Source organism: Barbus barbus (genome assembly GCF_936440315.1).
Source record: "Barbus barbus genome assembly, chromosome: 2".
Lineage (NCBI taxonomy): Eukaryota > Metazoa > Chordata > Actinopteri > Cypriniformes > Cyprinidae > Barbus > Barbus barbus.
The window spans coordinates 25,063,875-25,077,753 of NC_136730.1; the positions used below are offsets into that span (position 1 = coordinate 25,063,875).

Here is a 13,879-nt window from a genome sequence, read left to right on the forward strand (position 1 = left end):
CATATTTTGTTACTTTTAGTCATTTAGCAGACGCTTTTATCCAAAGTGACTTACAAATAAGAAAACGTAACAAACTATAGTTTAAAACTCTACACACACTTAAGAAATTAAAAGTGACAAATGCATACAACATTTCAAAGTGAAACGTTTAAATGAAAAAAAGCTAAAAACAATTCTAAATATTAAAACAACAAAAGGTATAATAACGATTTTAATATAACACTAAGCCAAACACCCATTTTTATATATTATTTCGTTTCCATGTAGTATGTTGAAGTATTAAAATAACTCAAATTAAATAAAACAAACTTAATAAAACAAAAAGATACAGACATAATACAAATCAAACTACATTAATTTATCAGTAATCCTAAAAATAACACTGAGCCAAACACACATGCTAAAAACGACAATAGCTTAGACATAGTAAGAAATGGTTATAAAAAACTGAAACAAGTAGGAAAGAGGAGAAATAAAGAGCGCTAGTTATATGGGTTTAGTTGATGGTCGCCTACGCTTTTTATACCCATCTAACAAAATACTAATCTAATTCAGCTGAACACACTTTCCTGCTCATCACAACAAATGGCCAAACAAGAGCCCGACACGGACAAGAGCCGCGATACGAGACCTAACGCGATTTCTGCACGTTACGAAAAAGAAATATATATATATATATATATATATATATATATATATATATATATATATATATATATATATAGAGATAGATAGTCCTATAGTCCTGTTACCAAATAATGTCCTATCCTGACAAACCATGCATCCATGGAAAGCTTATTTATTCAGCTGTCAGGAGGTGTATTAATTTCAATTTCAAATAATTAACCCTTGTTACTGGTTTAGTGCTCCAGGGTCACAAATGTCTCCTGGAAATTCAATTAAAAAACACACGATACAACCAAAATGGCGCTGGTTGCCTGAGCAACCGCTGGTGCTGCAGGGAAGAGGAAATAGCCACTCCAGCTCCGAGATCGCTACGGTTTGGGATTCATGGCATTTCCTGTCAGTGTAAATAGACAGTCGACAGACATGGCTTCACTTACAATCCACGACTGCCTTTGAGTAAACCAAAGGACATCTAACGAAGCTTTCTCCATGAAAGAGCCATTCTTCACTGCAGATGCATGCGGCGATGGGTTAACGTGCTGATGTTAGCAAGCTAACATGGACCTTGGATCAATGCTGTACAACAGTTTGAAAGATGTAACATGGAGTACGACGACACTACCCTTGGATAGACTTGTTAGTGCCTACAGACTACCGCAGATTGTGAAGTTGGACAGCGGTAAGGTTTGTCCAGAGTTGTGCTGGTGTTGTGTTGTTGTTGTTGTTGTGTGCGGCAGCAGCTGCGCGTGGGCGCTCGCGCTCCTGTGGAATTCCAATAATTAGCCGCTTCGCGCGTTAAGCTAACGCGAGCCTCCACTCTCTGAACACGTTCAGCGCGATACCTTAACGGAGGGCTTTATCGACATAACATACAGGGTCGACATTAAGAGTGATGCGTTTTGTAGTTGTTCTGACACAGTTACTGACCAAACAGCCAAATAAACTGCGAAAAAGAGAAGCATAGATGTTAGCAGGCTAACGCAAATTAGGCCATAGAGTTAAATAACAGACTGCAGTCAGTCAAACACCGGCCTCATAATATTTGTGTTTCAAACCTCTTTGATTTTTCTAACTAGACAACAGCCTCCGCAACCCCTTCATTCTGAAACTTTAGAAAGGAGCCCACACAAGTATATGAATATTTAGTTTGGGGAGGTGCTTTTTATACTCGATAAATTATAGTCGTAAAGCACGAGTAATATAGTCTGATAACTTAACAGGGTTGTTTTTTATTCACTGCTTTATTATAAAGAGACTGAAGTGTTAGCTCTAAGTTCTGTTGTGTGTGAGCTGAGCTCTGGAGGAAGTGATAATGTCAGGGGAACTAGATCATTATCATTATAACGCTCACCGGGTACAACAGACAGAGTTAAAGGCCCACAAAACCCATCTTACCTCTCTCATATTAGTTTATGTAAATAATCTTCTTACAAATACTATATTTTGTCAGTATATAAATAAGAGTAAATTATGCCCTTCTTGTTGTTTAAAATCTGTTTATAGTGCACTTGCTATTAGTTATATCCCTGCGCACCACTTAACTGTAGTTTTTTGTTTTTGTTGCATTATGGTATGATTTTCATATATCAATATAATTCATATTACAAAAGTACACACTAAGGATACTGTTCCGTACTGATGTTATATTGTTTCGCCTCAGGGGAGTTGGTGGAAGGACTGAGAGAAAATGACTACCTCTTGATTCATTCATGTCGGCAATGGACCACAATTACCGCCCATAGCCTAGAGGAGGGCCATTATGTCATCGGACCGAAAATCGAGATCCCTGTCCATTATGAGGGTAAGGCCACTCATTTGTTGTAGTGCAGCATGCACTGTACCTAGAAACGCCTTTCCGACGCTAAGTATTTTCAAAAAGAAGGCAAATGAAAGAAAAGTTATTCTGCTAGGATTTACCGTGTTCTTGCAATTTATATTAAACAGAAAAAACAAACATCTGTGCTGCTGTATTTCCTATCTGCTTTTAGTTGGAAGTTCATTAGCTAATTGGTCTCTTCATATTGACGTCCCTCTGGCTATGGAGAGGGTCCAGTAAAAAAAATTCTCTTCCTCTGAATTTGGTCCATACAGACCTAGTAAACGGCCTATTTTATGATGCTCCGATCGATCGGCCGGAGATCGGTATCGGCCGATAATCGTATTTTATGACTCGATCGGTACTCACTACACTTGGTCGATCTCACGAACCAATTTTTGATGACGTCAGTGCGTGAGGACGTACATGATGCATGGGAACATAAATAGGTGTGTTCGACTTGAAGCGACGCTGCGCAGAATGATCAGTGTATGACATCAAAGTACCGTGAGAGCAGATGGATCCTTATGCTTTCGAATTGCTCTCGCGGTACTTTGATGTCATACACTGATCATTCTGAGCAGCGCCGCTTCAAGTCGAACACACCTATTGATCTGGTGCCGCAGTAATGTCATCGCCAGTGTGGAAATGCTATGACGTTTCGAGAAACAATGAAAAATTCATTATTTGTCGTGTATGGTTTTGCATGATGATATAATGAATGGACATCAGTGACGTTAGAGCTGATCTGCGCATCTGCGCGTCTGCAGCACGTTACGGTTCAGACACAGGAACCGGAGCTGATCGCGGCCGCTCTAGTCAGTGCTTGTGTTTATACCAGACATGCTGCAAAAGCAGCTCTCTGTGCTGCTTGGCTAAAAATAGTCTTTTGTGAGTTGGCACCATGTGGAGGACCGAACAAAACCTCATCGGACCCATAAGGGGTAACGGTAACATAATACGAACATTTATTCATAAAACAAAATATAATCTTTGGCCATATTAGCCTACTCAATAGCATTAACATAGGCTTTACTCCTATAAAACTTTATCTGGAATGTCACCGTTTCTGTCACTGCAACTTTCCGATCAGGCGAACACACACATACAAATGAAATCGTCTGCCTGATGAAAAAATGTATTTTAAAAAATGTAGTTAATATTTGCATCATTTATGATTTATTTTATCCACCCGTGACCCACCCGCAAATAATCAGAATGCATTTTTTTTATTACCCAACCCGCAGATTATCCCAGTAGCCCCTCAATGCAGAACATGGATCCAGGGGGCCGTGTTGGATCCACATCTAGGGGGTGGAGATTGTAGGTTTAGGGGTGGAGATGGGTGGGTTTAGGGATCAGGGGGTGGAGATGGGTGGGTTTAGGGATCAGGGGGTGGAGATGGTAGGTTTAGGGGTGGAGGTGGGTGGGTTTAGGGATCAGGGGGTGGAGATGGTAGGTTTGGGGGTGGAGATGGGTGGGTTTAGGGATCAGGGGGTGGAGATGGTAGGTTTAGGGGTGGAGGTGGGTGGGTTTAGGGATCAGGGGGTGGAGATGGTAGGTTTAGGGGTGGAGGTGGGTGGGTTTAGGGATCAGGGGGTGGAGATGGTAGGTTTAGGGGTGGAGATGGGTGGGTTTAGGGATCAGGGGGTAGGGGTGGGCGATATGGGGAAAATATTATATCACGATTTTTTTTTAGAAATATCACGATTCACGATTTTATCACGATTCTTTGTCATGTTGGTTTTACAAGTTGTCTGAGCATTACAGCCAAACTAGAAAGACAAAGCCTTTCAAGGTAACAAAAAAAAAAAAAAAAAAGTCATGGCAGATATTTAGGCCAAAGTGGGCCAAGATAAAAATCTTTGTCATTTTATCTTTCTTATTAAAAAATAAGAACAAAGATACACATTACAAAAACACATAATATACAAATAAAACAAACAGTGCTTTGTTTTCAGGTACAATAGGTGTATTTAGCAGGAGCATTCAATGAAATTGAATGAAGAAGTATAAAAATAAAACACTATATAGACTGATTCCTAAAGCAACTGTTAAAGTTTTTCAGTCAAGAATAATGAGTGATTTTTCTCTTTGCGTTTTGTTAACGTTAAATGAATAGTTCCCCCCAAAACTAAATAGTCATCTGTCTGTCAATTCTGTCATGATGTTTTATTTTTATACCATCATTTACTCTTACATTTAATGAGTTTCTTTCTTCTGCTGAACATAAATGCTATTTTGAAGAAGGTGGAAAACCAAACAGTTGCTGGTCCTCAGTGACTTCCATAGGATTTTTCTTTCCTGCTATCAAAGTCAATGTAGACCAGCAACTGTTCGGTTACCCTCATTCTTCAAAATATCTTCTTTTGTGTTCAGCACAAGAAATTAATAGAGGTTTGGGACAACATGTGAGTGAGTAAATAATGACAAATTAAATTTTAGGGTGAACTATCCCTTTAAGTCGGGAAGTCGTGGCCTAATGGTTAGAGAGTCGGACTCGTAATCGAAAGGTTGCGAGTTCGAGTCCACGGCCGGCAGGAATTGTAGGTGGGGGGAGTGAATGTCCAGCGCTCTCTCCACACTCAATACCACGACTGAGGTGCCCTTGAGCAAGGCACCGAACCCCCAACTGCTCCCCGGGCGCCGCAGCATGGCTGCCCACTGCTCCGGGTGTGTGTTCACGGTGTGTGTGTGTGTGTGTGTGTGTGTGCATTTGTTCACTACTCACTGCTGTGTGTGAGCACTTGGATGGGTTAAACGCAGAGCACCAATTTCGAGTATGGGTAACCATACTTGACAATACGTCACGACGACTTTACTTTACTTTACTAATGACAGTCGACAGCATGTTTAGTGGCCTGTCCCTTTAAGAGCTGCACGCATCTAATATACAGGCACGCATCCGTTTCTCTCTTAACTATTTACTTTTATTTTAGAGATAACCAACTGAGTCTGTAGGTAAACCTTGTGTGTTTTGACAGTATTAGCGCAAAAAATAAGTTAGTTGAGTAATCAGGCGCTGTTAGACAGGCGTTTTAGTGCGCGTGCTTCAGGTGTATGCACTCAGAGAAAGCGCACGTCAGACCAGCGCGCGAATGAAACATTTTGTATGCAACTTGTACAGGCTTGTATGCAAATAATGCACTTTTGCGATCGCAAATAAGTGCAGTGTCCTGTCAGAGTAACTCTACTGCTGTATGTCGTGTTGTACAGTATATAGAGACGGAGGCGCCAGAACTGTATTTGACATAATGTGTGCTGTAGCACGATACTACGGTATTTCTTCAAAAGCAGATCGTGGAGACATTTTTATCGTCCACGATCAAAAATCGTCATATCGCACACCCCTATCAGGGGGTGGAGATTGGTAGGTTTAGGTATATGTAAGGTGGGAGGAGTTGGATCTGGATCCAACCTGGATCTTGTGTTCTGCAGTGAGGACCATCTCGATTATCCGCAGTGCCCGTGGATATAACCGTGATCAAACTATTGTTTTGTTCTTTCAGTAGTTTAAATGTTTTGATTTTTATTTTTTTTTTTCTCCAGTTTTATATTGGACAGTATTAAACCTTGAGTTACATCAGACTTCTCCATGTTGGAGTTTAAATGTTTCTATTTATTTTGTCCTCTCTCTAACATTGGACAATGTTAAATTAAACCTAATGAGTTGTATCAAACTACTCCAATTAGTTCTTTTAGGAGTTTAAATGTTGTTTTTGTTTTGTTTTTGTCCTGCTCCGATTTGTAATGGACAATGTTTAAGTTGCATCAGACTTCTCAATTTTAGGAGATTAAATGTTTTTGTCCTCCACAGTTTACTATAAGATAATGTTTAAATAAACCTTGTGGGTTGCATCAGACTGCTCCATTTTGTTTGCATTTATTTTTGTCTTATATTAAGTATCCTGATATACAGAATATTATGCATAAACCCCATAAACTTATATTATGAATAAAAGTTATATTAAAATGTTCACTGTATAAGGAATAATGTTTGTGATTATTTGTATAACATTATTACATATGTGACCCTGGACCACAAAACCAGTCTTAAGTGTAATTTATTTCGAAATTGAGATTTATACATCATCTGAAAGCTGATGTATAATATAGAATGTATAAATAAGCTTTCCATTGATGTATGGTTTGTTAGGATCGGACAATATTTGGCTGGGATACAACTATTTGAAAATCTGGAATCTGAGGGTGCAAAAAAATCTAAATATTGAGAAAATCACCTTGTCCAAGTGAAGTTCTTAGCAATGCATATTACTAATCAAAAAATAAGTTTTGATATTTACAGTAAGAAATTTACAAAATATCTGGTAGCATTTTATTTTACAGTACGTGTACTTCCCTGGTAAATATCTTGTACCTACAGGCAAATGAGTGGTAACACAAAGTACTTGCCTGAAGTTTATGTACATGGTAACAAATAAGAAACACGGCTGTACTTAAGTCGTACATGCATGTAATTAGTTTGTACATACAGCCAAGTGTGGGTAAAAAGGGTCACTTACAGGTAGTGCCCGTACATGGTAACTAATTACATACTTTACTGTACTTACTAATGTATACAGTATACATGGTAAATATGCAGTACTTGCGAACAAGTGGGTACAAACCGGCATGTCCTTACAGTATCCATATATGTAACTAATAAGAAGCATTACTGCACATACTAATAATGTGTACATGGTAAATGTGTAGCACCTACGGAAAAATGTGCTATTATGTGGAAACAAACAAGACACGTACTGTACTTGGTATACACATGGTAAATATGTAGTACTTACAAACAAGTGTGTGTTAATGTTAAATTGCTCTCCACAACAGTGCTTACAAAATTTGAAGAATTGGTAATTCCTGTGTAATGTTTATGTAAAATGGTGAATTTTTTTATAGTCACCACTCATTTGCCTGTAGGCACAAGATATTTACCATGTATGTACCAGGGAACTACACGTACTGTAAAAAAAAGTGCTACCAAATATCTTTATGGAACATGATCTTTACTTAATATCCTGATTATTTTTGGCATAATTATTTTTTTTTTTAAATTTTGACCCATACAATATATTTTTGGCTTTTGCTACAAATATACCCCAGAGACTTAAGACTGGTTTTGTGGTCCAGGGTGACATATGTTATATAAAGCTTGAAGCATCAGAATCGGCATCAGCATCGGCATCTTGTCATTCTGATGACAAGAAATCGGTACGCCGTATCGGCTGCAAAAATCCTGATCGGAGCATACCCAATTTCTTTGCTTTGCACTGATTTGGCAGAATAACACCATCTACATGAAATTATGTACAGTGCCCTCCATAACTATTGGAACAGTAAAGACAAAATTGCTCTGTTAACTATGGAGTCAAGACATCTGCAAATATGATTAAAAGATTAATATGAGACAAAACTACAGAATGTCACATTTTATTAGCTGTTTCAACACACAGATGTTTTACCAGATAAGAAGTTCAGCACTTTTAGAGTTTCAGCCCCCTATCTGATGTGAGCATAAGTATTGGGACAGTTGAACACAAGGCAGATATAAAAGATTAAAAGCTATTATTTAGTTGCAGATCCCTTGCGCACAATCACAGCAGTGAGTCTGTGACCCATAGACATCACCAGACTCTTGGTCTCATCCTTTGAAATACTTTTCCCAGCCTTTAATGCAGCCAATTCCAGTTGTTGCTGGTTTTGGGGAGTTTCTGCCTTTACTCTCCTCTCAGCTGGTGAAATTCATGTTCAATCGGATTTAAATCTGGAGATTGACTTGGGCAATCTAAGACTTTCCATTTCTTTGCCCTTATAAACTCCTTGACTGAACTGGCAGGTGTTTTGGGTCATTGTCCTGATGCAATATGAAGCACTTCCCAATGAATCTGGTGGCATTTTCTTGAATATTGGTAGGCAAGATGGTTTTGTACCCTTCCAAATTCATTCTGCTACTGTCATCATACATTAAGTCATCAGTAAAGTTGAGAGGGCCTGTTCCAGAGGCAGCCATGCATGCCCATGCCATGACACCACCTCCACCATGCTTTACAGATGAGGCTGTATGCTTGGGATCATTTGCAGTTCCCATTTTTTCTCCACATTTTTGCTTTCCCATTACTTAGATAAAGCTTCATCTTTGTCTCATCGGTCCATAAACACAGTTTCAAAACTCTTCTGGCTCACCTTTGTGCTTTTTTGCAAACTCTAATCTTGCCTTTGTATTTTTGGTGCTGGTCAGAGGTTTGCATCTTGCTGTGTAGCATCTGTAATTCTGTGTCAAAGTCTCCTGAGGACAGTAGATTGTCAGAGCATCACCCCAGCTTTCTGGAAGTTGTTGGTGATTTTTACAGACACGTCTTTTAGGGTTAATTTTCACAGCTTTTATGATTTGTCTGTCATCAACTACTGTTGTTTTCTCAGCCGATCAGGTAGTTGTTGGTTGCTGGTGTCGCTGGTTGTTTCCAAACTCTTGATTTCTCCATGCCCTTTGTTTTTGCTAGAGCTCTAATTGACTTCCTCTTTTCTTTTAGCATCCAAATTGCTTGCTTTTCTCTCAACGTCAGCTCCCTCATCTTCATCCTGGTTTGTGTGTCATCATCGAATGCAAGATTCAGAATGCAGAAGTAATGGATATAACTGATACAACACATTCCCTGCTTTTAATATCTGAAGAATTAAAGCAACAGGACACAGCTGATCACTTAGAAAGACCTGTGAGGCAACTGTTTCAATACTTATGCTCACATCAGATAGGGGGATGAAACTTGTGCTGAACTTGTTAGCTGGTAAAACGTCTGTTGAATCACCCAATAATAAAATGTGACATTCTGTAGTTTTGTCTCATTCATCTTTTAATAAAATTTGTAAGTCTCTTGGCTCCACAGCCAACAGAGCAATTTTGTCTATACTTTTGGAGGGCACTGTGTATTTTATATAAAATCTGCAGTCCGTAACTTTTGACGCTCTAGCGGTTAATAAACAGAACTGCGTGCGTCTTGTGGAAGAACATTGTAGGCAGAGCTACTTCTCTCAGTTTATGTCTACAACGAATTACGCAGGTACCGGGCTACTCCGCAGCGGTACCTACCCGAACCAGTCCGAAATAGTCTGAATATACAGTTATTATAGGTGTACCATAGTGATTCAGGACAAGCCAAAAACACTGTTTGAAAACAGATTCATGGTGTACTCGCTTGTATAAATTTTGAACACCAAAATCTTACAGACTGCAGCTGTATATTGTGCACATATAATATGAAAGTGTGACAATGTTGTGATGTTGCTCTGTTTTTTACAGGCCAGTTTAAGCTACTGGAGCTGGACAGGGACATTAAGGAGCCAGTGCAGTACTTCAACAGCGTGGAGGAGGTGGCCAAAGCATTCCCTGAGCAAGTTTATGTCATGGAAGAAATATCCTTCAATGTCAAGGTCTGGTTTTGTGTTTGCAGATTTAGACCTCCTGCACTAATTTATCTTAATATTGGTATAATCTAATATGCCTTTATCAGAATGGCTCTCAGGCATTGTGTTTGTAATGTGAAAAATTTGTTCACCATTTCTTTGACTTGTAGTAGTCAAAGGTCTTCTGTAAGACTAGCATTATTTAGACTACATTTTAGGTGATCTGTTCAAATTGCTGTCCTTTTTCTCCCAGATGGCATCAGGAGAATCCAACGAGGACACAGAAGTGTACAACATCACGCTGAGCACTGGCGATGAGCTGACACTAATGGGCCAGGCTGAGATCCTCTATGCCAAAACATCGCGAGAAAAGTCACGCTTCAACACGATCTTCAAACGCATTGGCAAGCTTCACTCCATCAGTAAGCTTGGCCGTGGAAAGATGCCCTGCCTTATCTGCATGAACCACCGCACCAATGAGAGCATCAGCCTGCCTTTCCAGTGCCGTGGTCGCTTCAGTACCTGCTCCCCACTGGAGCTACAGATGCAGGAAGGAGAACACACTATTCGCACAATTGTGGAGAAGACCAGGTTACCTGTGAATGTCATGGTGCCCAGCAGCCCGCCACGTAATCCGCATGACCTCCATTTGATCCGCGAAGGCCACCGATACAAGCTGGTCAACATCCAGACCAAGACAGTAGTGGTGTGTTGCGCGTTACGTTCAAACAAAATACTGCCAGTGCACTTCCCCTTGCACGTGTCCACAGCACTGCCACGTTTACTGGTGCCTGAAGGGCTGCTTCAAGGAGAAGCCTGGCTGGAGACTGTGGTCCACCGCTGGTTTGCTTACTGCCAGGAGCAATTCGACATTGATGACTACTCTAGGGCGGTCCGTGATGTGCGGGTGGACTGGATCGAGGATGGCAAGAGCCCGAAAAAAAGTAGCGCAGGTGGAACGGGAAGTGGGAGTGCCATCTGCAACAGCAGCGGAAGCAATGGCTGTCCCTCACATGTGCATTTGCCAAGCTCTCTAAGCTCAGCCCGAGATGAGCTCACGCAGTCATTTCATCGCCTGTCTGTCTGCGTCTACGGAAACAATCTGCATGGGAACAGCGAGGTGAATCTTCAGGGTTGTGTTAGCTTATGTGGAGATTGTGTGCCCGCAGAAGCTCCGGATGCAGATTATCTGTTCCCTGAGCTGCAGGAGAGTTCTTCTGGCTCCCTTAAACCAGACGTGCCGTATGAGGAGCTTTGGTTGGATCATGTTAAGAACTCTGGATCTGTGCTAGACCACATCGAGGGGGTCAGAAATTCGACTGTCTCTGGCTGCACGACTGTACTGCCATACCCCACAGCAGGTCCCACAACTGCCTTGCTTGGTGCAGATGTCAATCTACCTCCACCTCCGGTGCCTCCAAAGTCTGAAGCTGTGAGACCATTTATACTAGATAAACCTTAGTAGTCTCTCTTTGAAACAAATAGAAACAAAGTTACTTGTATTCAATATTTGCACAAATCTACACTACTGTTTAAAAGTTTGGGGGTCTCTATTAGGGCTGGGTGATATATATCGAACGCGATATGCATGCGCATCTCGTCAGTAAAGCCGGTTCCTTGATTATTCAAATAGAGCGGCATTTAATACACAGAGCCGTAGTTCACTGACAAGCTAGGCAATATCACGTTCATTATTGAAGACGAAATATCTGCGATGACGAAAGCAATATTGCGTAGCTTGTCAGTTATCTACGGCTCAGTGTATTAAATGCCGCTCCATCTGAAAGCAGGTGAAGGGGATTTACCGCTAATCAAGGAACTGGGTTTACTGACTAGATGCGCATGCATATCGTGTTCGTTTTTTGTTGTTTTTTTTTTTTGTGATAGATTTTTACAAAAGAAAAATCCATTTCAAATATCTGTTCATCAATGAAGCCTGAAAGAAATCTTTAAATCTTAGTGTTTTCAGCATTGATGTCTCTTGCACACCAAATCAATATATTAGAATAATTTCTGTATGCCATAGCATATGCCAAGCTATAGCAAAATGTGAGTGAATTGTTCTTTTGTTTGAGGCAAGGGTTAACAAAAATATTAATCAGTGAAATCAAATTTTAACCAGTAAAACACAAACACCTGGAAAAATCACTGCTCGAGTGGGAACCCTGAATATTAAGTTGAAATGTTTCTACAATGATTAAAGATTTCTACAAAGTGTTTGTAGAAATCTTTAATCATTGATTGTCCTGTTAAAAAAAAAACATGATTTTAAGGCTCTTCTTCTGTTTTCCACTCAGACAAGGCAAAGTTTATTCTGTGCTTACATAGTGACTTATTTGTGTACTCTGTTGGTCAATCACTACAGGTCTAAATATTTTCCAAGTAGGAACAAAGGTTACATTTCGTATGTTCGTATTCCTATTTGATAAATTTGCACAGCCTGTCTCAAAAGATTTGTATCTGCGTTCATTCAGTCCTCCAATAATGTAATTATAATATTCACATTTCTAGAGCCATGCAGTTTTTTTTTTTTTTTTTTTTTTTTCTTGTTACCTTCGCAGGTGAGGGAGGAGTGCCGGCTGTTGAACGCTCCACCAATTCCACCGCGGAGCTGCAAGCAGGTAGGCTCAAGCAGTGCCACAGTGCCATACCCTCCTGCCAAGCCACGTCAGACAGACACGCGCTCCCCAAGCCCAACACTATCCTATTACTCATCTGGCTTACACAACATGTGAGTTATGCACTTGTTTTAATTGACAAAATGGACCTAGTTTGTGAACTGCACTACTTATGACTGAACGATCCTCTTCTCCATCTCTTAATAGAAGTGGAGAGGGCGAGTCGCCGAGTGAGTACGATGATCAGAACCATGCATGCTACCCGTGTAACTGGATCAGACCAGATGCCAGTGAAGGCTCCAAGCCTCTCCCTTGCCTTAGTCCTTCGGTCGATGCCTCTTTCTCCCGCCTTTCCTGGCCAAACGATTTCTGTGGTGCAGACTCGTATAAAGGTGAGGACTTTCCGTCGCTCCACTGTCGAAGTTACTCTAGTTATCCTCGGAAGAGGACCCCTGGTACTCCTAAGGCTTGTCCTTCAGGTTTGTTAGACTTCTGTAGGCGAGCGAATGGTGAGGGGGGCGCTGCGGCCTCCAAGCCTCAACAGGTTTCCCGATCTTGCACCAAATCCACCAGCTACACCATGGAACTGTGCAGAGACAAATCTATAGAGGAATGTAACCCTAAGCAAAACCAGTCCTGCCCTATCTTGCCTCCAAGAACACCTAAATGTAATGATACAAAGAAAGATACAGATCCCGCTACTACGGCCACAGCCGATGTGGACGCCCTGGAACTTGAGTCCAAAAGCTGCTCGCTCGATCAACCGCATCACGGCACTACAGATGTGTTCTCCATTTCGTATCCTGTAGCTACAGTGTTTTGGCAGCCACCAAGCAATCTATCAGGGATCTCCATTGAGGAGGTTTCTAAGTCACTACGGTTCATCGGTATGTCAGATGATGTTGTCTCTTTGTTTGTGCAAGAAAAAATTGATGGAAATTTGCTCCTACAGCTAACGGAGGAGATTCTGTCAGAAGACTTTAAGCTAAGCAAACTTCAAGTGAAGAAACTCATGCAGTTTATTAATGGCTGGAGGCCCAAAATGTAAGGCTGAACAAGCAAGTCAGTATAGAGCAAAACACATGCAATGTGCTGCAGTGATGCAGCCGCAAATATTGGCCTTCAGTATTGCGTTTTGTATCTCAATGCTATGCAGTCTTGTAATGATTTTAATAGCCATTTTGTTTAAAATATACATGTATATAAATCTATATATTAATTGCTTTGTGTATGAACCTGTACTCATCTCTATGTAATCTCTCTGAATTTATGGTACCTGCACAACAGACTTTATTTGCTCAAACCTAAAGCCTTTGAAAAACCTGAAGATATTGACCCAATCCAACTGTGGCCTACGTTTCTTTGGTTGTTGATCAATAAAGACAATTGACTTGATTAGGTGGTTTTA

General features: G+C 40.6%; 1 protein-coding gene across 2 annotated transcripts; it reads left to right on the forward strand.

Moving 5' to 3' along the window:
• The first annotated feature begins 940 nt into the window (after positions 1-940).
• LOC306843159 (GRB2-associated and regulator of MAPK protein 1-like) lies at positions 941-13,866 on the forward strand. Of its 2 annotated transcripts, XM_079374454.1 has the most exons (6): positions 947-1,306; positions 2,288-2,428; positions 9,750-9,880; positions 10,107-11,285; positions 12,415-12,584; positions 12,679-13,866. In XM_079374454.1, the coding sequence occupies exons 1-6, from the start codon at positions 1,186-1,188 to the stop codon at positions 13,517-13,519; spliced, it is 2,583 nt and encodes an 860-aa protein (XP_079230580.1). In that variant the 5' UTR covers positions 947-1,185; the 3' UTR covers positions 13,520-13,866. The 2 variants fall into 2 exon arrangements, with proteins under 2 accessions (XP_079230581.1, XP_079230580.1); XM_079374455.1 differs by lacking the exon at positions 2,288-2,428 and having other exon boundaries at positions 941-1,306.
• Positions 13,867-13,879: the final 13 nt, after the last annotated feature.

Coding starts and splice junctions, on each gene's coding strand:
- LOC306843159 (XM_079374454.1), top strand. CDS start 1,186: ATGGACCTTGGATCAATGCTGTACAACAGTTTGAAAGATGTAACATGG. Junction 1,307..2,287: donor GATTGTGAAGTTGGACAGCG/GTAAGGTTTGTC, acceptor GTTTCGCCTCAG/GGGAGTTGGTGGAAGGACTG. Junction 9,881..10,106: donor AAATATCCTTCAATGTCAAG/GTCTGGTTTTGT, acceptor TTTTTCTCCCAG/ATGGCATCAGGAGAATCCAA.